Genomic DNA, 25,780 nt, shown 5'->3' on the forward strand with positions numbered 1-25,780 from the left:
AAACATGATGACATGGCAAGATTTGTTTTTTCATATATTATTCCTATTTTTTCTCAACTATAATTTCTACAAAATATTATTTTCATGTCTTAGATATACATTTCAAATTAGTATTGTTCATTGTTTTCATGAGTAAAAGTTAGTCTACTATCATTATTTCCATTTATTGACATTTTATGCAGTATTTTTCATGTTCTTATATATGCATTCCCTTTTTCCAAGCTTGTGAAATACCCGAAAACAGAATAATCCAGTTCATAGTGTCAGTCACACACAAGGAGGAATGACAGAAGAATAAATGAACCTTTTGTTTTCATGAACTAAATTTATATTATGTTTCTCTTTTTCTCGGGGCCAGAAATATATTTCTTTTGTAATCAGTAGATAATTTTTTTGCTCATCATACATCTTATAAGCATACATACATATACCAAGGCACTTCCCCCAATTTTGGGGGGTAGCCGACATCAAACAAATGAAACAAAAGAGGACCTCTACTCTCTACATTCCTCCCAGCCTGACAAGGGCTCAACCGAGTTCGGCTGGTACTGCTAGGGGTGCCACAGCCCACCCTCCCACATTATCCACCACAGATGAAGCTTCATAATGCTGATTCCCCTACTGCTCCTACCTCCGCGGTCTTTCAAGGGACCGGAGAAGCAGCAGGGCCTACCGGAACTGCGTCACAATCGCTGGCCATTCATTCCTATTTCTAGTACGCTCTCTTGCCTCTCTCACATCTATACTCCTATCACCCAGAGCTTCCTTCACTCCATCCATCCATCCAAACCTTGGCCTTCCTCTTGTATTTCTCCCATCAACTCTTGCATTCATCACCTTCTTCAACAGACAGCCATTTTCCATTCTCTCAACATGGCCAAACCACCTCAACACATTCATAACCACTCTAGCTGCTAACTCATTTCTTACACCCGTTCTCACCCTCACTACTTCGTTACTAACCCTATCTACTCGAGATACACCAGCCATACTCCTTAGACATTTCATCTCAAACACATTCAATTTCTGTCTCTCCGTCACTTTCATTCCCCATAACTCCGATCCATACATCACAGTTGGTACAATCACTTTCTCATACAGAACTCTCTTTACATTCATGCCCAACCCTCTATTTTTTACTACTCCCTTAACTGCCCCCAACGCTTTTCATCCTTCATTCACTCTCTGATGTTTATCTGCTTTCACTCCACCATTTGATGCAACAACAGACCCCAAGTACTTAAACTGATCCACCTCCTCAAGTAACTCTCCATTCAACATGACATTCAACCTCGCACCATTCCCTTCTCGTAAATCTCATAACCTTACTCTTACCCACATTAACTCTCAACTTCCTTCTCTCACACACCCATCCAAATTCTGTCACTAATCGGCCAAACTTCTCTTTCGCGTCTGCAACCAGTACAGTATCCTCCGCAAACAACAACTGATTTACCTGCCATTCATGGTCATTCTCGTCTAACAGTTTCAAACCTCGTCCAAGCACTCGAGCATTCACCTCTCTCACCACTCCATCAACATACAAGTTAAACAACCAGAGCGACATCACACATCCCTGTCTCAGCCCCACAATCATAAATTATGGAATACTTCTTGTAGCAAAGGAAACAATTGGATATTTTCATTACATTTCTGTATAACGCAAAGTTCATTATTACCGATGAGTAGTTTTATATCTTTCAACTGCTATTTATCGTCGAATGATTACAGAATAACAAAATCACTTAAATGAATATAAAAGTTTTTTTTACACAAAATCAGTTGTTTACCAGTATTTAGAGAAAATTATATAAAACAAATTTCTGAAAAATGACTAATAGCTTCACAATGAATAAAAAGAATATTTTGGTTGTTAGAGTAAAATACTATAGAAAATGATAAACTTTTGAAAAAATTATTCTGTAATCAGCAGCAAAACAAATAAACATGGATATATAGGGTAAGTATGCATGTATATTCGATGGAGACAAATCTCGTATATAACTAATGAGGCCTCTTAATGAAGGGGTTAAGCGCAGAGTATGTCCATACTACTCTGCAGCTGAATTCAAAGTCGCTATTCAGTGTATTGTTGAGGGGGCAGGACTCCCTCAGCACCAGGCAGTAACTAACGACATTATAAATTCTAACAGCCGAGTATAAGCTATACTGAAATCACACTGTACTTCAATTGAAGGATGATGGTTTGTAAATATGTACACATGTAGGTACATATATATTCGAAAATAAAATTCTACTTATCATACAAACCCAATCACTTATAGGTAACAGTACTTTGTATAGTTGGGCAGATCTGAGGCAACTATAAAAGTAGGTAATTTTATCATCTGATCTATGAGCTGTGAGAAAATAAGACATTTTGAATTAAGTAATGTACCTTTTCCTAGGGAAGGAGGTTACTTGCAAGAAATGCAGTACTGATACCATTGGCAATAAGTTAATAAATAAGTCTAGTGAATTTTAGCTGCATAATATCTAAACACTGAAAAGTACTTACCCTCAAATGACTGATAGATGCAATGTGGTATTCATAGACCATCCGACTAGGGAAAGTAACATGGCATATAGAGCATCGAGGATGAAGGTAACACTTCTGCATCTAAAAATAAAAATATACCTTATTATTATACTTTTAAGCCGCTTAAAATTCAGCATCTATATTCCAAAGGATATAACTTGCAATACTACCCGTATTTCTTTTTCTTTTACAGTACACAGGGTATAGTACTGTATTCGACTGAACTTCTCACTTTTAATAAATATAAATTAATTCCTTATCAATATTTCATCAAGGGTCTCACTGACTACTTGACAGAGACAAGAATTATCATCATTTATCCCTGCAGTCTTCCCCATCTACATGAACGAAAAAGATCAAACAAAATATTCCTAAAGGAAAACTGCATAAATTACTCACCCGGTGTAGCTTACTACTATTGTGCAGGTCAATTCCTTCCCCAGTATTTCCACCAAGACATTTGAATGCCAACTTGCAAGTATTGCAAAATCTGTTTGAAAACACCAGTTGTTAATCCCTCAAGATCTATCATTCTATTTATTGAAACAATTTCAAACAAGTAAAATTACATAAAATTTATTTCAAATTAGGGAATCTCGCTATCGTACATGTTTACAAATATTATCTCGATGTGTGGTAGAGAGAGAGAGAGAGAGAGAGAGAGAGAGAGAGAGAGAGAGAGAGAGAGAGAGAGAGAGAGAGAGAGAGAGAGAGAGAGAGAGAGAGAGAGAGAGAGAGAGAGAGAGAGAGAGAGAGAGAGTACAGTTGGCTTTATAAATTTTGGGTATACATTATGATAAGCTAGCTATACAAACCTGAGTTCTTTAAAATAGGGAATATGTTTTCATCAGAGCTGTAATGGCCGTTTAATTCGTTGATGACTAGTGGGAAGAGCGGATGAGACACCCTGCCCTTCCAGCCGTTGGAAGAGTCACTTTTGACTTTGGACTGAGAGGTGGTTGAGGAAGGAAGTTTAACTTTAAAGGACTCGGGGTTTTTATAACTAAGAAAAAATAAAAATTACTTTTAAAATTCTATTTGTTCCAACCACATATAATGTACAAAACTTTCATCCTTTAAAACAGAGAGACTCACTAATTGGAAGGTTGTAAATCCACCTAGAACTGAACTGGTTGGTTCTTTTACTTCCCTAGAAACGTCAATGTCCTGTCCCATAGGAGAGCAAAGGGAATGATTTCTGCAAGCCCCTAACGATTGGATCAAGCTGAACGAAGGAAAGGCATAAGCATACAGGTAATCACAAAAGCCAGATGGGGCAAGAAGACTCCATACTACAAAGGGATGTAGGGATCACTCTGACGATAAAATCTGCGACTGGTGACAGAGTGTGTCTTCTAGGACATTCCTCTTGCCCAGAATGTACCTGGCTGAAAACTCTATGGCATGGAAAGCCGGCCATATGTGCATAAGCTTTGTCAGTTCACAGAGAGGGTGTGAGACTGTGCCCCATTGCTTGTTGATGAAAGCCACTATGGTGGAGTTGCTCATCAATGCTAGTGAGGGCCTACTCAAAAATTCTAGGAATACTTGCATTTCCAGGACATTGATTTGCAGAAGCATTTCTTCTCCTAACCATATTCTTGATACAACCAGGTCATTCAGGTGCACAGGTGCCCCCACCCCCCCAAACCTCCTTTGTCTTATCTAACAACAGTTGCATATCTAGAGTCCAGTGGGACTTCTCTTGTGAGGTTTTCCTCACTTAGCCACCAGATAAGATTGCCCTGAGTCTCCTGCTCCACTGGAACAGGAAGGAAAGGCAGATCCATCGTGGCTGACCAGTGATCTTTCAAACACCACTGAAGAGATCTCTAGTGGAGGTGTCCAAGTTTCTTCAGTGAGGAAAGGTGCCTGAGAAGAATCTTCCAGCACTGAGCTGGGATTTCTGTCTTGAACAGAAACGGTCACTCTACTTCCTTTAGTTTGCCAATTCAATCGTCTAATGGAAAGACTCTCCTTGATGCAGTGTCTATCAGCATGCGCAAATACTTGAACCTCTGCTTGGGTATGAAATCTGACTTTTCCAAGTTTATCCCAATCCACAAATCATAACAATATGCAAGAAGTTGATCTTAAACAGTTAGCAACTGCCTCATAGAGGAGGCCAGGATCAGCCAACTGTTGATATACATTAACAGACGTACCTCTTGCGAGTGGGCCCCAGCAGCTATCAAGTTAACACCCAAGTGAACACCTGAGGATTCGTACACAGTCTGAAACACAGAATTTTGAACTGGTACATTGTACTGTAGAGGGAGAAGTGGGGGTACAGTACTCTAAAGAGAACTGATGAACGGATACTTGAAAGTATGCATCCTTCAGGTCCACTGAAACCATGTTTACCTCTCTCATGAAACTCAACAAAGAACGTATGGTTTCCATCCTGAACTTTATTTGTCGAACAAACTTGTTCAGAATAAAGAGGTCAATGATCGGTCTCCAGGCCTCAGGTGACTTTGCCACAAGCAAGAGTCAACTGTAGAAGCCCAGAGGCTCATCTGAAACAAATTTGTGAGCATTCTTCTCTAATTTGTCCTCTACCTAGTAAGTAACCATCCCAAAGGACACTCACTAGTTAAGGTTTGACCCCATGTCTCTGCAGGTTGTCCAATGACATGGCAAGCATCCCCCTATTCTGGTAATAGGAGAAGAGGATTGCCAGCATAAGCATTTCCCTCTCCCTCCCTCATTCCTGGAAGAATCAGGCTGGGTGGCTCGTAAGGACTGTGCATGCACAAGCTCCTTTCTATAAGTAGCTGGTTGCCCTGATCTGGGTCTAAGAATGGCCCGAGGGCCTTCCATGCTCCAGATCCTCCATGGCCAAACGAAAGCAGCAGCTTTCTTCAAAGGGCCAATGCCATTGAAGGAAACTGCATGCTGAATCAGGGAGTCCTGTGTAGCAATCCTCCACATTTTCACTGCCGCCTGTACACAACTCTGTGGAAGGAGAGACACTGACCAGCAACAGTGAGTTACGAAGCGACAGACCTACCGGTGAGCAAAGTTGTTTTGAAAAATGTTACACCAAGCATCCCTTTTCTCCAAAGCCCAGTAGGCATTATGATTTGCTGACAGCAAGAGATTCATGTACTTCTCCAGATTCTAGGGTTGATAAACCCATTAACGTGGTGAAATAAGTCACTGCCCCTGACCACTGGTCAAATCAAAAGACAATTCGGAAGGAGTTCATGGTAGACAATTCCATAGCTGCCGACCATAGAAGGGTATGCCTTCTACCTAGTCTCTCCAATGATAGTCCCTTTGAGTGATGATGCAGCATGCGCCGATTAAACTGGATGGACGAGTGTGTTCTCTGATCCACAGATATGAGCCTCAACTCGATCCAGAGCCTAACTACCTAGCTCTTACCAGGGACAGTTCCAAGGATAGCCTCGACCTGAAGGTGGAGCAAGGTCACCTCTCACAACAATTACACTTTCAGACGAGTGCTAAGGACATTTACTAAGGAATACTCCGACTTGGCATTGTCTGCTTCTGCCGGCACCAATCCAATGTCCAGTGTCTCAGGGGTATATGAGTCCCAAGCTTCCAGCTGGGGTAGAGGTTGGGCAAATTGCTCCAACAATTAACCCCCCGCTCCAAAACAAATATGGTAATTCTGGTAACAGGTAACATACAGAAAATGGGAGTTGAAGAAGACCCAGGTAAGACAACAACAGCAGGGGTAGATTACTTTTATGGTTGCCATAGATCTACCCAACTATACAAAGTACTGTTACCTATAAGTGATTGGGTTTGTATGATAAGTAGAATTTTATTTTCGAATATATATGTACCTACATGGCAGAGATAGAAGGACTAACTCGCACTCTTCCCTTTCCTCTGCTGATCAGGAAGGGGAGGATGGCTCTGGTGTCATACTGGGGGTGGGGGGGGGACAGAAATTATACAGGACAGTACACTATTTCACCTGGCTACCATATTAGCTGGGGGAAACCCGAGCCATGGCCCAACCCCATGAGGACAAAACATGGGGTCTGAAGCTACTCACATGGCTTTGGTGTATTCTTGGGTATTGCTAAGACAATCCCAGATAAGGCTTAGATATCTTCCACCCCTTCAAGGCATATAACTGCACAGGCCATTACCTACCCTATGTACACGGGGATGACTGCAAACAATCATGACACCTATAAGATAAGCAAAGAGTGTGTGTGAATCTACTGTACAGCTGGTTTAGCCATAAATGTACCTTTCCCTGTTAAGTACAAATTTCTTTTTCACATCCATCACATGCAAGTCAGCATTCACTTCCTGGAAGAAAAAATAAGAGGTGAAGTGCTTGACGTCTTGCCCAAGCTCACCACTTGTCGTTTACTACTTCCGTAACAAATTCAACAGCCATTCTAGCTCTGCAGCAAAAATAAAAATATTCCTTATTTTAAAGGAAGAAAAGTTTTTATATGCATAGGAACAAATGACATCGGTACTACACAAAGCCTGATATTCAATCAACAATAGCTTGACAAGTAATAATAATAATAATAATAAAGCTGGTGTTCCATATTTTAATACAGTAAAGTAATGTATAGCAAACTATAAAATAATATTACGAGGCCACTGGTAAAGGATTCCATCAAACAAGGATTTTAACCATTACACTGCTCAGTTACCTGATGTCTTTCTTAGCCTGCTTTGACATGGAGAAAAAAAAAAAAAAAAAAAAACAGTCAATTGTCGAGGGAGATGCTATACTAAAATGAGTAAAGCCCCATACACACCTGGTGACAGAACTTTTGAACTCTTCACTTTGCTCCTCTTTCCACTTAATTTCTATATCTCTCTGCTCTTGTCTCTGTTGTACACGTATTTTACGGAGAACAACTGAATGCTTTCTGGCAAGTCTGCTAAGTTGGTTTTTGTGACCCTCACTACCAAGGTGATACTTGTACTCCTAAAGAAAAAAAAAAAAATATGGTAGTTCTTCTGGAAAGAATATCTCAACTTAGAATGTCAATTTAATTTCATGGGTTGATAAAATAGATAATCAATAAATACTGTACCTTAAATGTAATTGACCTCTGACTCGGACAATGTGGACATCGAAGCTCCACGAAAAGTCTGCCTCCAACCCTTGGACGTCCCCGACCTTCGTTATTTACAGCCCGTTCTCCATCCGCCCCAATAGTTACCTGCATACCTCCAGCCCCATTGGATCCCTCTTCCTTATCATCCTCTTTTTTGTTTTCACCAGAATCCTGGGACTTGTGTTCTCTTTCGCGGAATCTCTCCCGTTCCAATCCAGATTCACTGGCTTTTTCCTCATCGAAGTTGTGGCTGGGATCAAGTGAACTGTCACTCTCCATACTATCCATCCTTTCCATTCTGACAATTACCAGAAGAAAATTACTTTTGATTCTGATAAAATATCATAATTTTGCTTTTCTAGCTTACCCTATTCAACTTTGAAATCACACCTTAAACAACTACGTATAAAACTATAACTTCCCCTAAAAACAAAATTTCAATAGAAAAGTAATCGTAAGTTCATAAACATCCAAAATTGCAGAAAGTCATCCCTTACAGTTATAATCTCTTTATCAAACCATACATGTTTCACTTTCTACAATGCCTAGATCAAAGATTTAATAACTAAAATCCAAAAAGAATAGTAAATGCATTGAATAACAAAATTCTCATTTGCTGAGCTTAACTTTATGACCTTTTGAGTGATATTCTGTGCATGCCACAATTACCAGTATATTTATAAAAAGTTTATATATTTAATATAAAATAAAATATCTTTTAAAGTAAATTTTGCATATTAAGGGATTTTTTATTTGAAAGGTAATAATTAATATTCAAATGCAAAAAATACATTACTTCTTAAAAATTGGAAAAACCATTACATACGCAAAATATATTCTATTAATTCTATGCCTTGTACTGTATTGCTAACACTTCAGACACAAATTTGGTTTCATAGATACAAACAAGGGATTCTACTTAGGACTTATTACCTCACCTTTTGACATTAAAGTTAGGACCCATAGAGAGGGACATGTTACAGTAATGAATATGTTAAAACAGCATATAAAACTTCATAAATCTAAATAAAACAAATTTAATGTAATTATAACACAAAAAATGACTGATTATTACTGATAGGTCGGGAAGGTTAAATTCTGTGACTCTGGGCAATTTACATTATTGTATTCATATGAGGAACAAGCTGTCTTGCCAGTTGACAGTCCCTCTCCATGTTATTTCTTTTTCTAAAACTGATTGCTTACACCGACTATCCTAAAACATAATCTTATTTGCTCATTAAGAGATCCAAACCATGTATCCTATGTATTCACCAGGGTGAGAGGATATAATTTTTGCTGCAGATATTTTAAAAAGTGCGACTCAAAACTAACAATATTTTTCAATAGAAATCATCTTTATTTTCATGCAATATTTTCACCTGTGATATTTTTTTCTAAGTTTCAATACGTAATTCAAACAGGGCTCTACTTGCACTAAAAGAATGCCAACTAGTGTTACATATAATCTTTAAGCACATATTACATCTATAACCACAGTTGGTACTCTTTTTATATGTAAGCAAATACCTGTACATATCATATATTGAAAACATACAGCGATAATCATCACCAATCAATTTACTGTACTGTACAGAATTGCATTAAGTTACAGTTCCCTATTCAAGATGAATTCTATTAGAAGAGATAGTTAGCTTTGGATACCGAGCAGTGAATCACATTTCTTAAGATAATTTCCCAGGGCAAAGACAGATCTACCATATACAGTACTGTATCTTGGTTAGCTCCATATGCTACATTCATAAAATATTGTATTTATTAATTATGAGAACTGCATATGCTGTACTTAATTAAACATCATATTTATCAATTTATCTACTTTAACTTGTCAAATGGATTTATCCTAAATTCATTTATTTTTCAAGTACTGTATATAAAAAGCATCAAACTTTGGTGTGCATCATGTTTAGATAAGAAATTCAAAACTTAATTTCAGTCAGTTTACATATTTCCTGGAAATTCTATTGGTCCTAAAAATTTGACAGTTATAAGTCAAGAGTTGTAATTCAGGGCAACATACCTAACAACATAATACAGCTATAAACAGTATAACCCTAAACCATTTGTAAATCAACTAATAACCGTGTAATGCACAGTAAATTAATCCATGGTCATTTGAGATTGGATGTAAACTTATCAATAAAAACACGAGTGCCAACTGATTTTACCTGATGTAGTAGTATAAAAAAATTTTGGGCACTCAATCATCTCCAAATAGAGAAATCAACTTCATCCAGACTCACAACTGAAGGCTAATTATCTCGGCTTGATACTGCGACCACAAGTAGCCAGAAACCAGGTATTTCAATTTAGGCCTAACAATCTATAAGGAAAATGATTGAGCAGTTTCTGTTTGAAGATCTCGAGTTACTGTTTCTACCTACACCACCTGGTCTGAACTTATTTTTCTAATAACTCCATATAGTACTGACACAAAGTTTTCTGTGTAATTAATATCCCGTTTCCTCAGTTATGTCATACTCCTAGGGTTGTAAGATGGCTAAGGATTTAAGAACAGCCATCCAATTATGTTACATCATCAATTGAAACAGACTGTTAGGGTATTAGTTCACCCTAGTCAAGCAATGTACCATATCTCTAACAGGAAATTTATGATAATCTTGTCCTAGAAAAGCAGCAAATTTTAGGTGTCAAAATCCCATCATAGATGCCCAATGAAAGAGGCTAGGATATTGTGGCTTACACATCCTACCCACTCATTAGAATTCTTTCACTAATTTCCTCAACAGCAATATTCTTTAAATTATATAGATAACACAGAATTATAAAATTGATCATATCTTACACTTTGTGCTTTTATCAGCTGCCAAAAAATATTACACTGTACTCTACTTCTGTTTTTTCTCCCATCTACTCAACGGTTCCTACACCTAAACTTTCATCTCTTGCATCCCTTCTTTCCAACCTAGATTTTGACTATTTTAACCTCTTAAAATGACACTTGACTGAATTTTACCATATCTATCTTTTTAAAGTTTTACATATTCTAGCAAAGATAGCATTGCCCTTTCCCTAAATTCTTCCCATTTATTTTCAACACATACCTAGGAACCCTACAAGTACATGATGCCTCCAGGCAATGTAGATCCCCTCTTGCTTAACTTGTCTTTGCTTTCAAAGATACTGTGTTAATATATATGCTATTTTTGTGTTAGCCTATGCCGTGGAAAGACAACACAATGCTCAAGACGTGAAAACAAAGATAAGACGGAAGAGGGATCTCATGAACCTAAAGTGTGAAGATAACTATTATAGCTGATTCTTGATGTATGAAACTATATAATTATTGATGGAAGTAACTATACTGTAAATCAGCCACTTTGAGTTGCCAAATGAAGTGGTAATTTAGTGTTGACAAGAAGATATCATAAAAAACTCAAAAGATGAATGGATGAAATGGAAAAGGTTAGACTGTAAGTATAAAATAAAAATTAAAGTTACTAGCAAGGAAGTAGAGAGAGACTAAGCAGATATTAGGAGGCTGTAAGTATGAGTACAATGAAGGCATTAGTGTACTGAATGTAAAATAAGTGACTTATCAGCTCCTTAAGATTATAAAGTTTAAATGTAGAAAAGTTTTTTTGGTGACAAGCAAGTAAAAGCTAAAAGAAATGCTAAAATTGACAAAGCCAGAACACTTCTATTACCTTGGTGATATACTGGATTGCAAAGCCATAGACAAGAGAAGCAATATACTAAATTGCAAGTGGAAAATAATTAGAGTAAAAGTAAATAAGAGTACACATCTGGTAATCAAAGCAAAAAGATTTATAAAAGCCATGTAAGGCCTATGTTTCTAATATGGACATTTAAAAGATAATGATCATAAAAGTGCAGAGATTTATGGCTTTAAGAGCGCTGGAAAAGTGAACAGTATCACCACTAAGAATGTGACTAATGATTGGATTCATGAATTGTGGGTCAGCAATGGGGCCTAGGAAGATATATTCAAAACCTCACACTTCCAGTGTGAAATAAAGTAAACGGCTGGATAGCAAGATGAGAGTACAGAAGAGAGAGTGGAAGTATAGTTGAGGGATAAAAAGCGAGTGCAGCTAAGGGCCAAAAAGATGCTGCAAAGTAATTGCAGTGCCCTTTCTGAAAGACATACGGAGACTTGATTAGTTTGACTATAATTTTTCTAATTATCACACACTTTTAACCCTATTCACATCTAAAACGAGTTAGGTTTCTCATTATCATTAACTAACAGTTGGCCAATTTTACAATCACTACACAATTTTTTCTATGCTTAAATTCAAAGCCTAGTGTGCTTCTCACTATGATTAACAAATGGTGAACTTTCCTATATCACATAGCGCTGGCCATTATGCGATTTTCACAACTGCTGGCTGGCTCTGATTCTCAACCTAATGAGCTGAGAAAATATCAAGACATAAAAATGGACCAGATAAAATCGGCTTTTTGATGACCAGTCAAAATTGGGCCACATAAGTGATGGTTCTACACCATTGATTTTATTATCCATCAATAAAATTAGCCTTCATGTATGAATTTGGAGATATTTTCCATGTGAAGATGACAGAAGCTCTTTGCTTTTAAACACTTTTCTCAAACTCTAAATACCATATTTGTAAATTGTACGTGAAACATGTATGGTGGAGATATACAGAATGAATACACAGTAGAATTGCATTGCTGATCAATTAAAATACTTCCATAATGCAAAGTATTCAAATCTCAAACATGCATAATCTCTAGTTGAATTCACAGAAACTGTATTTGAATTACTTCACAAAGCTACTCATTCACTTTGCAACATTCATCCCTTATTTAGAGGCTAAAATAAAGGTTAAAGACATGTAAAGTACTTAGCTGTCCAGCTTAATGACCATAACACTACTTTACATATCCATGTTAAGATCCTTTGGAAAAGATATTTTGTTCAGATGCTGCTTGTCTATAAGAATAAGCCAGCGAGTTTCCAGGTAACTCCGTAAGTCCAACACTGTCAATAGTAAGATGTGATGATTTCCAAGTCATTTTTCTTCTGTGGTCCTCAAACTCTCTATTTATTCATAAGTCTAAGTGACATTCAGTAGCAAATAGCAGACAAAGTTATCACTTGACCTCTATTCCATAGTGTCAGGTAACACTCAAGTGTCAACTTCCTTTTTCTCATTTCTTCTTCAGCAGGGACACACTAGATGGTATTGTTTTCAACTTCAATTCTGTATCTGATTTCTTCTTCAGCAGGGACACACAAAATTAGATTGTTTTCAAACTCATTTTAGTAAAGAGGCCTCTTGCTAGGCATAAAGGTGTCATTTGTCATCTACATGCACTGGTAGATCTATGTTCATGAATACCTGCTTACTTCTTTTCATCAATTTCTGCAAGAATGAAACTTAAAATCATGACACTACTTTTTCCCTTCAATATTTATGCATTTCTCTTTTCTGGGTGTTTACCTCTGTCGTTTATGTGATGGCCCTGGGTGGCCATGAGGGGAGGGCCTCCTCCTTGGCATGGCAGAATATCTGTTATTACGATAGCGAGGGGAACCAGAAGTTGATTTCTCTCGCTCATAATGGTGACCTCTCCCCTCCTCATGGTACTGCCTGGGTTCATGAGATCTTCGGTCATCCCCAAAGTGCCTGCGGTCTCTCGACTCCTCCTGGTTAAATAAGACTTGGGAACTAAGCTTTCATCATCATTTCAGCATTGGGGCATTGCCTGGTGGCTGGCTGACAACAACCTTCAAACAATGTAAGTAAACACTACAGATTAAGAAGCTAGGAACCAAGACTGGCGTTTGTATCTCTGGTAACATCAATTATGAAATGCAGAATCTTAACCCAGAACAATTTTTTATTATTATTTTTTAAAATTTTATGTCATGTTTTTAATCAGTAAGTAAAATCTGAGAAATCCCATTCAGAATTAATGTTAAAAGTGTTTTCTGGGACTCAAAATACATGATTTCTTTAATAATTGATCATGTCTTCCCAAAACATTTCTTTAACAATCGGTCCTGTCTTCCCAAAAACATTTCTTTAATAATAGGCCACATTTTTCAAATTAACTAATCGTTGCAGTAACATCTACTTTTTCTAAGGGGCAAAATCTCCATTTTCTACTACTTGGTTTCCTCTAACCATGAAGATAATCAACATTTAATTTGGCCTTTTAGTGACAGCCTTCAAATATAAGATAAGTTTTTTTCCATTTATAATCTGCAAGTGATTTTTATTTCTACAATATAAGGACATACCAAGCCATGATCCAGCTGTCTTCTCAGTTTAGAACAGACAACAGAAGTCAGTTTAAACAACTGCTTCTACTGCTTGAGAATAAATGGCTTTTACCAGACCAACTATTTCTGTACTAGAAATCTTCATATAATTCTAATTGAAATCACTGGACGACTTGTCATGGAATTACATCAGCAATCCTTTCAGATAAAGATTGTTTCCCAAAGTACAATGTACCATGATTTTGCCCAGATGCCCAACATTCTCCCATTTCTAAAAGAAACAAATCTCTTCATTGACTAATACAACATTGCAAAAGAACGTACGACTTCAGTATCAAATTTATCATGTGAATAATATACTTTAATCCCTATTGGTAACTCTCCACTTTCATAAAGACGAATTAGTTGTTAAAATTAGTTATGACGTGAATTCAAAATATCCCAAGTTCATCTTAAAATATTTGATTTGATTACCTTCTACACAAATATATATTGAGTGCAAATATGTATAGTACAACAAGCATTACTTTCAAATGTTTTAAAAATATATATACTGTACTGTCTGATTAATTTTCTTCCAAATACATTTTATATTAAAGTGTGTGGCAACTCTAACCATGCCCATAATATGCCCAACTTTCTCCCCCTTTTAAAGGAACAGATCACTGGCTAGTACAACAAGTCATTGGTAAGAGAACTTGATCTCCAGTATAGACATTTACAAATCCTATGAGCAATACAATTAGTACAGTGTTCAGCACATAAAAAAAGTTGAAGTATCTACTAACAGTTAGTTAAATTAAGTAAATACAAAATATACCCTATTGAAATATTTTATTTGATTACCTCCTTTGCAAATATCGAGGTTGAGTGCAATTATGTACAGTAGTAAGTCTTGCCTATCATATGATTAAAAAAATATTGTCTGGTTACATTCTTTTTAATGTGTGTACAGCATTACATGTCATGAAATCACATGTTTGTCAGCCAGAGAATGCTCGGTACTAATATCTAGTGTGATAAAAATTGAAGTTTAATATTAGAAAAATCACAAATTTTAAGTAATATGTATTTTTCCTAACAGTACTTACCTCGAACAACTTTCTTAGGAGTATCTGGGATCTCCCAACCGACCAGAATTTTGTGTAGTTTCCCCTATCTCCGTTTTCTATAGTGGGTACCTCTGGGCGGATGAATACGCGCCATGAGGCGACCCCGGGTCAGAGAGCGGGCTCGGCTAGGTCTCGGTCACCAGTAAGTTTATGATAGATAAGGTATCAAAAGTCCTGTAAGGCACTCTGGGCAGGATGGGTGGGCCATAACCCGAAAGTAGCTCGAGGTAAGTACTATTAGGAAAAATACAAATTACTTAAAATTTGTGATTTGTTCCAACACGGAGTACTTACCTCGAACTACTTTCTTAGGAGACTTATACTTTAGGAGGTGGGAGTGGCCTTCCGGACCGAGAGACCGTCTGGAGAAGGGAAAACGAACCTAGACAGGAGGCTAGGTTCTACCGACCCCAAAATGGAAACGAGAACTAAGGAAAACTACGCAAAAAACTATCTTACTGTCTAAGTAACTCACCTCTGTAAGAGTCTTAGGAGACGTATGCATCCAACTGAACGTGTTCCCCATGGTAGGAGAAGGGATCAAGGGTAATGGAGGGGAAGGGTGATAAGGGGAAGGGTGATAAGGGGAAAGGTACGCCCACGGCTTCCCCGGGGCTACGACCTTAAATCTTCTGGAGCGCAGAAATGACGGGTCCAAGAGAGAAACCGTCCAAAGATTTCCTAGAACAGTCCTTTAGGTAGTGAGCCGTAAAGGTGGACTGCCTGGACCAAGTGCCTGCCTTCAGAATCTGGCCCACCGCCATGTTCCTCTCGAAGACCAACGAAGTACTCAGGCCCCTAATATCATGGGGTCTAGGCTTTCCCGGAAGGGAGACTCCTGAGCTGTCGTAAGCTCTCATAATTACCTGCCATAACCAGAAAGAGACCGTATTCTTGGAGACTGGCTTCTTCACCAGCCCCGAAGAGACGAACAGACTCTTGATCCCAGGTCGAAGCCTGGACGTTCTCTCCAGGTACTTCCACACCACTCTGACTGGGCACAGCAACCCCTCGAACCTTGGGTCCCAGTAAGCTGGGTTCTGAGTCTTCGCTACAAAATTAGGTAAGAATCTGAAAGTTGCTTCCCGCCAACCTTTCGAGTGCGAGACCTCGTATGACAACCCATGGAGCTCACTTACTCTCTTCGCCGACGCAAGGGCTAACAGGACGACCGTCTTGAGGGTGAGCTCCTTGTCCAGAATATCTTTGAGGGGTTCGAAGGGCAGCTCCGACAGGACTTTCAGAACTCTAGCCACATCCCACTGGGGCACCCTAGAGGCCTGGGGGGAACATGACTGTTCGAAACTCCTGATGAGCATCGAGATTTGCCTGGAAGCTCCTAGATCAATGCCTTTCAGGAGGAAGACTTGGCCCAACGCCGCTCGGACTCCCTTGATGGCTGGAATAGACGTACCCACGTTGTCTCTCAGATAGACCAGGAAGTCGGCTATCTCATGAAAGGAGGCCTCCAACAGCCTGATGTTCTGTGAGGCGCACCATTTAGTACAGGTGGCCCACTTCACTTGGTATACCGCGACCGAGGACCGTCTTAGGTACCCCGACATCCTTGCTGCGGTCTTCGACGAGTATCCTTCCCTCTTCAGGAGGCGCTCGATAACCTCCATGCGTGTAGGCGGAGGGACCGAGGGTTTCGTGAAACCTTTGGAAGTGTGATTGATTGACGGAGGAGGTCTGGCCTGTCTGGAAGGGGCAAAGGTGGGAGGCGCGCCAGTTCCTTTAGGTCCGCGAACCATTCTCTCTCCAGCCTCCAGGGCGCTACCAAAGTCATCCATAGGTTGTTTGCCCGTCTCACTCTGTTGAGATCTTGTCTGAGCATCCCGAAAGGCGGGAAGGCATACACGTCGAGATTGTCCCAAGGGTGTTGAAAGGCGTCCTCGAACGCTGCTGTTAGATCTGACACAGGAGAACAAAACACGGGGAGCTGTGCGTTTAGTCTCGTGGCGAAGAGGTCCATCACCGGCGAACCCCACTTCAGAATGACCGTCCGGGCCACTCCCGGGTGTAAGGACCACTAAGACCCTTACTACTTGACCCATCCTGCTGAGGCCGTCGGCTAGAACGTTCCTCTTTCCTGGAATGAGCCTGGCTGTAACCTTGATCTGTTCTTTCGCAGCCCATTCCAGGAATTGCATCGTGAGACTGCACAGCTCCTTCGACTTCACTCCTTGCTTCTTCACGTAGGCCACCACCGTGGCATTGTCGCACATCAGAGCCACGGTGTTTCCCCGGAGTAGATGGACAAATTCTCGGCATGCCCTTTGCACGGCTATCAGCTCTAGCACGTTTATGTGACGGCTCTTCTCCTCGAGGGACCACTTCCCTTTTGCCGACTCGTCGAGAACGTGGGCTCCCCAACCCTCCTTTGATGCGTCCATGAACAACACCATCTCCGGAGGATCAATTGCGAAGGGCATTCCTTTGAGGGTGTTTGTCCTGTCGTGCCACCACTTCAGGACTTCCTTTGTCGGGGACTCCCCTGGGGTCCAGAGCTCCTTCAGGTTCCGTTGAACTCTCCTGAGTTTGAGCCTCCCCTGGGGGACTAACTTCTCCAACGACACAAGGTGGCCCACCAATCTCTGCCAGTCTTTGGATCTCCTGGGCTGGTCCATTAGGAAGGATCGCAGTATCTGATCCAGATTGTCTAACCTCTCCGAGGAGGGGAAGGCCCTCAACAACTGGGTGTCTTGAACCATCCCCAGGTAGGTCATCCTGGTGGAGGGCGTCAGCTGCGACTTTTCCAGGTTGATGGTGATACCCAAGTCCCTGCAGAACCGTAGCAGCTTCGCGCCTTACCCCATCAGTGCTCCCTCTGAGGCTGAAAGCAACAACCAGTCGTCTAGGTAACGAATCAGGCAGATGCCCTGCTCGTGTGCCCAGGCTGAGACTGTTGCGAAGACTCTCGTGAAGACCTGAGGAGCTGTCGACAGCCCGAAGCAGAGAGTTCTGAATTGCAAAGCTTGGGTACCCCACTTCACTCTTAGGAACTTGCTGCTGGAGGGGTGGACGGGTATCTGAAAGTAAGCGTCCTTGAGGTCTAAGGACATCATGAAGTCCCCTTCCCTCCAGGCCGCCAACACCGACTTCGGGGGGTCCATTTTGAAGTCAATCTTGCACACAAACTTGTTGAGGGCTGACAGATCTATGACCAGCCTCCAACCCCCTGTTGCTTTCTCCACCAGGAAGAGTCTGCTGGAGAACCCCGGGCCAGGATTCCTGACTGGTTCCAACGCCCCTTTGGCGAGCATGGCCGACAGTTCCTCCTGCAATGCTGTTCTTCTTAAGGGGTCCTTGGGCGCCAACCACTCCGCCTGTTGGTCCGGGATTAGAGGGGGCGGTTCCGCTAGGAAGGGCAACGCGTACCCATCCTTCAGTACTGCTACGGTCCACGGATCCGCTCCGTAGTCCCGCCAAGTTTGCCACAAGTGTTTGAGGCATCCCCTACCCGAGGCTTCGGCAGGAGTAGGGGTCCTCTCTGCCTATCTCCTCCTAGAGGTGCGGCTGGATCGCCCTCTCCTGGAGTTGGAATAGGAGGGCCTAAAGTTTGACTGCGGGGCTGAACTTCCCCTACGGGAGGGCTGCGGGGTTTGGTGCCAAGACACCGACGAGGACACCCTCCTCGGTTGGACTGGCGAAACATGGGACAGGTGAGGGGCGTCTGAAGAGGGTCTCCTGTGAGCTGGCAGTCTTGCAGGCGGGGGTCTGGGCTCTCCTGCTTCTTTAAGTTTCCTGACCCTCTCCATCACCTCCTCGACAGCCTCAAGGGGAACACAGACTCGCCCCAAACTGGTGTGTTCCTCAACGCCCTTGCTTCCCGTTCGTGTAACTTCCGTACCAACTTGCTCAGCACTGTGTCCTTCTTCCGCAGGACCCAGTTGGGTGCTTGAGAGAGAGATTGGTAGGAGAGAAACTTCAAAGCTTTTCCCCACGAACTGATCAGTTCCCTTAGTAAGGACTGATTCTCGGGGATGGAGAGGTCATGAGAGGACTAGAACCCCACCAGCGTGCAGGCCCACCAGTCCAACCACGAAAAAACGTACACCAGGTCTAGGGCCATATCCTCCATCATGGACGTTTCCCCTGGTGAAAAGCACACCGGAGAAGAGGATGCCCTGTCTTCTGCCGCTCCCTGGTTCAAAATGGCGATCGCTGGTTCGACCGTACGGGGACCTTCGCAAAGACCCTCCGGGACATAAAAGCGTTTCTGCGTTTTAAGTCCCGGAAGAAGTTTGGAGGCACCCTGGCTCCTGGGGGCGTCCGCTTGGCTGGCTATGAACTTGTCTATGTCGTCCATACCCAGCTTCACGTCCCTCGCCAGGGGTAGGGCTAGGGAAGGCTTCTGCTGAACCGGGTTGTCCACCAGTCTGCTCAGCCCGGAGAGCCAGGCCTGCTCTGTCGAGGGCTTAGGCTCATCCAGCATATGGTGGCGTCTGGTGAGGGCCAAGACTTTACGGTAGGAGGAGACGTCGTCTGAAGAGCACTCTCCTCCTTCTACCAGGCCTTCCGTTATTAGGTCCTCCGCATGGGGGGGTCTCGTCGATGGCGGATGGAGCCGCATGGGGAGGCAGGACCTTCTTCTCATGCCAAGCCATTGGTGCAGCGACCCGCAGAGCGGGCGGATCCGCTGGAACAGGAGTAGCCGTCATGAGTCTACTCCCTCCCGCGGAGCTGCGAGCTTCTCTGGACCAGCTGGCTGGCTTTGTTGCTAAGGGAAAGCCGTTGAAGTACCGCAGGCTGGGACTAAGTTGCCAGGCCGAAGGAGTGACTCTTTCCGCTGGGCAGATGGAGCCGGAGCCTTCGCGGACTTAAGCTTGTCAAAAGTGACCTGGTGCGCCGCCTTCTGACGATGATCAGGTCTGCTGGAGGAGCCGTGCCGCAAGGGTGACGAAGAGGCTCTAGGGAGCCAACCGGAGGCGCCTGGAGCAGAGGTAACCTTAAGGAGTTCACTCCGGAGGATCGTGACTCCCACCCACTTATCCTTAGACGAACGGCTCCTCTTGTATTTCTTCCTGGAGGTCCTGGATCGTTTCCTGGTGTGGCGTGAGCGGGACCTCTCCCGTTTCCTCCTCGAGGCCCTCGGACCTTCATCTTCCGACGAGAAGGAGAGCGATGACGGGGAGGAAAGAGAACCCGCTGAGTCGACTGATACGTCTAAAGTTGCAGGGGGATCTTCGTGCCGGTCCGCTGGCGAAGAGGGCTGCAAAATGACGGGCGGGAGCATTGACGACGGCGCCGGGAGAGACCGAGGTACTTTCTTGGGAGCAAACCAGGTGTCAAACTCCTCCTCTAGTCTCATGGGCAACCTGAAGGGCATCCAGGGTGGCGCCCAGGCAACAGGATCCAAATTCGACGATCCTGTTTCTTTCTCGGCGTCTCCCCCGGTCGCTGAAGCACCTGAAACACATACCCAGGATGCGGGGGAAGAGGCCGTAGCAGGCTTCCCCCACATCGGATCTTCGGCCTAGACGGGCTCTGCAGGCACCAGGACCTTGTCTCCCGAACACACTCCCGCCCCTCCCTCAGGCCCCCCACATGCCTGAACCGACACAACATCCCCACCAACAGACATATCAGACTCTTGGGGAAGGGCAATGGGCCACTTCCCCGCAACAGACTTACCTCGTCCCCTACTCTGGGTGGGGGGAGGCGGTAGGGAACCCCGCTCCGACGAGGCATCGGGGAGATGCTAGTCTTCTTAGGCGATCTCTTGGCTGCTTTCTTCTTCTTCGTGCCGTAGAGAACCCACTGGATCTCGTTCCAAGACTCGCACTCCGGACAGTTAGCGGTAGGGGAACACACACTGCCCCTACACGAAGAACACAAGGTCTGGGGGTCGACCTCCGGCTTGTAGAGAAAGGCACCACAAGATTTACCGGCCATAGGCCCGGGGCAACGATGGGGATGCTCCATAATGAGGTGGATAAGGTTAGGATTGAACACGTGGGGGCTGCGTGGAGACACAAAGGGTCGCACTGGGTGAAGAGAGCGCGGCGAGATGTTAATCACGTCGTAACCAGAAACTTACTGGTGACCGAGACCTAGCCGAGCCCGCTCTCTGACCCGGGGTCGCCTCATGGCGCGTATTCATCCGCCAAGAGGTACTCACTATAGAAAACGGAGATAGGGGAAACTACACAAAATTCTGGTCGGTTGGGAGGAGATCCCAGATACTCCTAAGAAAGTAGTTCGAGGTAAGTACTCCGTGTTGGAACAAATGACATTTTCATAATAAAATAAATTTTTGAACATACTTACCCGGTAGTTATATATATATAGCTTTAGTCCCTGACGTCACGGCCGAAATTTCAAAACTTGCGGCAATCGTCGATTGGATAGCCAGGTGTACCACCAGTGCGCAGTCAGGTACCAGGAACCATTCCAGTGATTCCTCAGATCTTCCATGTCCATAGGTCTCTAGAGGGGAGGGGGGAATTAAATTATGTATAACTACCGGGTAAGTATGTTCAAAAATTTATTTTATTATGAAAATATCATTTTTAAACATCTGACTTACCCGGTAGTTATATATATAGCTGATTGACACCCTTGGTGGAGGGTCAGAGACAGCCAACATTGTTGGAATTTATTTAAGAGTTAATAAACAAGCTTAAGGGTTCGTACCTGATAAGGAAGCCGACTTCAATGAAATCTTTCATTATGTTAACTTTCCTTACAAGATCCAGCGATCCACCCAGGGGCTGAAGACCTCTAGGAGCTGTCAAACCGGTCTAAAAGCCTCTATGTGACAGGACCTCCACCAATACCCTTGTTCCGGGCGCTCTCAAGGAACAAACTGACCACCTGACTAAAATCAATGATTGAGGAAGATTGTCGTCCAATCTCCACGAACACCCATAAAAATACAAGTGTTCCAAGAGAAGAAAAGGGTATTAGGTTACGGGAATGTAGTGGTAGAACCTTCCCCCACTACTGCACTCGTTACTACAAATGGTCCCAAAGTGTAGCAGTCCTCATAAAGAGTCTGGACACGTTACAAATAGTGTGAGGTGAACACAGATTTATTCCTCCAGAAGGTTGTGTTCATAATGCTTTGTAAAGAACTATTCTGTTTGAAGGCTACGGAAGTTGCCACAGCTCTAGCTTCATGTGTCTTTACCTTCAAAAGATTGAGGTCTGCCTCACTACAATGTGAATGAGCCTCTCTTATTAAGAGCATGATGAAGGATAGTTCATTCTTTGACATATGTAACATAGGCTTCTTAACCGAGCACCAAAGGGCTTCTGACTTGCCTCGTAACTATTTCGTTCTTTCCAGGTAGAAATTCAGGGCTCTTACTGGGCACAGGACCTTCTCCAATTCCTCACCAACCACATCCGAAAGGTTCGGAATCTCAGAAGCCATAGGCCAGGGTTGAGAATGGCGTTCGCTCTAGCAAGAAAACCTAGCTGCAAAGAGCAGTTAGCTTTGTTATTCCTAAAGCCTATGTTCTTGTTAAAGGCATGAATCTCACCGACCCCTATAGCTGTCGCCAGACTGACCAAAAAGAGTCTTCATAGGGAGGTCCTAAAATGAAGCTGAGTGCAAGGGCTCAAACCTGTCACTCATTAGGAACTTCAGGACTAGATCCAGATTCCAAGCTGATAATTCCTGGTGCTGTTCCTTAGATATCTCAAGGAATTGAGAAGATCCTGTAGGTCTTTATCATTAGAAAGGTCCAAGTTCCTATGCCTGAAGAAAGCTGCTAGCATGCTCCTGTATCCCTTGATGGAAGAAGATGAAAACCTACGTTTCCTTCTATGATATAACAGGAAGTCAGCAATCTGAGACACAGAGGTACTGGAAGAGAAAACAGAGTTGACTCTGCACTATTCACTAAAAACCTTGATGGTCGAAGACCTCCTTGCACTTGCAATTCCCCTAGCTGCCCCCTTCAAAAAACCTCTAGCTCTTGAGAGTTTTTCGATATTCTGAAGGCAGTTAGATGAAGATCTTGGAGGGTTTTGATGGTATCTTTCCATGTGGGGTTGTATGAGTAGATCTACAGTACTCTTAAAGGAAGGCTTCTCGGGGTTTCCACCATCCATTCTAGTACCTCTGTGAACCACTCTCTTGAGGACTAAAAAGGGCCACTAGAGTCAATCTGGTTCCCTCGTGCGACACAAATTTTTTGCTTCATTTTGTGTACAATCTAGAACGGAGGGAATGCATACACGCCCAGGTAAGACCAATCTAAAAGGAAAAAACGCCTAGGTGGACTGCCTCGAGTTCTGGCACTGGGGAGCAGTGAGTCTCCAACCTCTTCTTCTTCGAGGTTGCGAACAGGACTACACAAGGACAACCCCAAAAACAGCCACAGGTTTTTGCAGACCTCTTAATGAAACATCCATTCTTGTGAACAGAACTTGACCTCTCCTGCTGAGACTGTCTGCCATCACGTTCCTTTCCTCCTGAATAAACCTTGTTACAAGGGTTACATTCTTCTCTTTTGTCCAGTAAAGAAGAACTCTTGCAGTCTTGTAAAAAGACCTTGAGTGGGTTCTGCCCTGTTTGGCTATGTAGGCCAACGCTGAAGAATTGTAGGCGTTGACCTGCACCACTCTGTTCAGTACTGACCTTTCGAAGCTTTCGAGGGACAACAGGACTGCCAACAGCTCCTTTGGTTTATGCGGACGATCTCCTGATCTTTTTGATCAGAGACCCGAGATCTCCAACTTGCCCAGTGTTGCTCCCCACGCCAAGTCCGAGGCGTCGGAACACAACACAAGGTCTGGGTTCCTCTGTTCCATGGAAAGACCTTCTTGAAGGTTGACCGGATTGTTCCACCACTGAAGGCAACATTTACGGATTCCGTAATGGGGATGCATATTGTCTCTATTTCCTTTCCCTCGTTCCAATGGTGTTTGAGGTGGAACTGAAGAGGGCGAAGATTCAGTCTTCTCAGGGAGACAAACAGTTCCAACGAGAAGAGGGTTCCAGCAGACTCATCCACTCTCTCATAGAACACTTCTGTTTCTCTAGAAAGCAATGAAGCTTCAACAGGGCTTGCTCCGTCCTCGAGGCAGACGGAAAAGCCTGAAAAAACTTGACTCTAAATCTCCATCCCCAAAATAAATGATCTCTTGGGATGGCATCAGTTGATACTTGTAACTGTTCATCAGAAGACCCAGTTCTTCTGATAAGTTCAACGTCATCTGCAGATCCTCCAGGCAGCGATTGCAGGAATGAGCTCTGAGTAGGACAAGCTCCGGACTGCTCCAATGGCTGCAACCCGGAGCCTGAGGCGTCATGACACGACGCTGTTGGACAGAGGCAATCTTCCTCTTCAGAGGTCAAGATGTGAGACGCCAGCCCCCTCTGGGCGCTGCGTCATTCGATGAGGACGAAAACAATTTCACCTCACCTTTCACATGGCGAGGGCGAGCGTCCTGTGAAGCATCAACAGGTACGCTCGGGGAGACGAGTGCTAGGGCGCTAACGCCTCTCGTTTCCTTTCGTCATTTGACATTCCTTCTCCCAGGGGATGGGGAGCTTGGAAGATGTCTATGGCTAGAAGAACGACAGGTCCTAGCAGACGCACCATCTATTTGAGGGGCGGTGCTTAGGCCGAAACAAAGAGCCCAAAACTGGAAAAACTTCCTCCTTATACACGAACCTCAGGTATTGCTTGAAGTTCGGATGGATGGGGATGTGGAAGTAAGCATCCTGGAGGTCTAAAGAGACCATCCAGTCATTACTGATGCTAGGGCTGATTTCGATATCTTTATGGAGAACTTTATCTTCTGAATGAAGGCGTTGAGAGCACTTACATCCAGGACTGGTCTCTATTGCCGCTTCCTCCAATAAGAGAGACATTTGATGTTGCATAGCCTGTCTCTGATTCTCTCTGTATCTAGCAGAGAGATCTATCAGAGTTACTATTAAAGGAGATTTCCCTGGGAACAAGATTTCGCATCCCTCCTTTAGTAACTGTACGGACCAAAGGTCTGCTCTTCTCCTCTCCCAAGTTGTCTGAAGTTGTTTAGTCTGGCTCCTACAGCTGTCTGCGCGGCTTGAGAAAAAAGTAGGCAGAACCTTCCTTGCTGTTTTAGATACCAAATCCAGTGTGGCCTTTTGGGCTAAAGCGGAAGAGACTTCTTTGACCAACTCTTGAGGAAAAAGAGGAAGAAAAAAGGGTGTGTACCTCAATTCTGACTTCTGAATGGATGTAACCCCAATGGACAGCAAAGAACACATCTGGGCTCTTTTCTTAAGGAACCCCCCTGAGAAACGGGCTGCCAACTCATTGGAACCGTCTCTTAAGGCTTTATCCATGCCTGATATAATGAGGCTGAGACTATCAGTCTCCACATCCTTCAAGGCAGAAATCTTCTTCCCCAAGGCTCCCAGAGTCCAGTCAAGGAAATTGAATACTTCTAAAGCTCTGAAGACGACTTTGAGAAGATGATCAAGCTCTGACGTTGACCAGAGTATTTTGGTCCTTCTCATGGCCATCCGACGGGGAGCGTCTACTAGACTCGAAAAGTCTCCTTGGCCAGAGGTAGGAACTCCTAAGCCGAGAACTTCTCCCTTCTCGTACCAAACAATAGATCTGGAGGCCAATCTAGCCGGGGGGAAAGAGAAAAGAGTCTTTCCCTGGTCCTTCTTGGATTGCATCCAGTCTCTCATTCATCCTCAAAGCTCTTTTAAATGATCAAGACAGTACCATCTTTTTAAACAGACTCCTTCGAAGCCTTCCCTAGCGTAAACTCTGAAGGGGGGGAGCAAGTAGCCGCAGGCACATAATAAATCGGAAACTCTTCAGTAAAAACTCTCACGAGTTTC

At 43.1% G+C, this 25,780-nt stretch overlaps 1 protein-coding gene across 1 annotated transcript in view; it reads right to left on the reverse strand.

Moving 5' to 3' along the window:
• LOC137653484 (glutamic acid-rich protein-like) overlaps window positions 1-25,780 on the reverse strand; it is an 86,703-nt gene that overhangs the window by 44,798 nt on the left and 16,125 nt on the right. The window contains exons 4-8 of the mRNA XM_068386928.1: window positions 13,083-13,288; window positions 7,585-7,906; window positions 7,303-7,475; window positions 2,939-3,029; window positions 2,519-2,620 (exon numbers count right to left, since the gene is read on the reverse strand). Of these exons, the coding sequence (XP_068243029.1) occupies window positions 2,519-2,620; window positions 2,939-3,029; window positions 7,303-7,475; window positions 7,585-7,906; window positions 13,083-13,288 (894 nt within the window). The remainder of the gene's footprint in view (window positions 1-2,518; window positions 2,621-2,938; window positions 3,030-7,302; window positions 7,476-7,584; window positions 7,907-13,082; window positions 13,289-25,780) is intronic.

The sequence above is a fragment of the Palaemon carinicauda genome, chromosome 14 (genome assembly GCF_036898095.1).
Source record: "Palaemon carinicauda isolate YSFRI2023 chromosome 14, ASM3689809v2, whole genome shotgun sequence".
Classification (NCBI taxonomy): domain Eukaryota; kingdom Metazoa; phylum Arthropoda; class Malacostraca; order Decapoda; family Palaemonidae; genus Palaemon; species Palaemon carinicauda.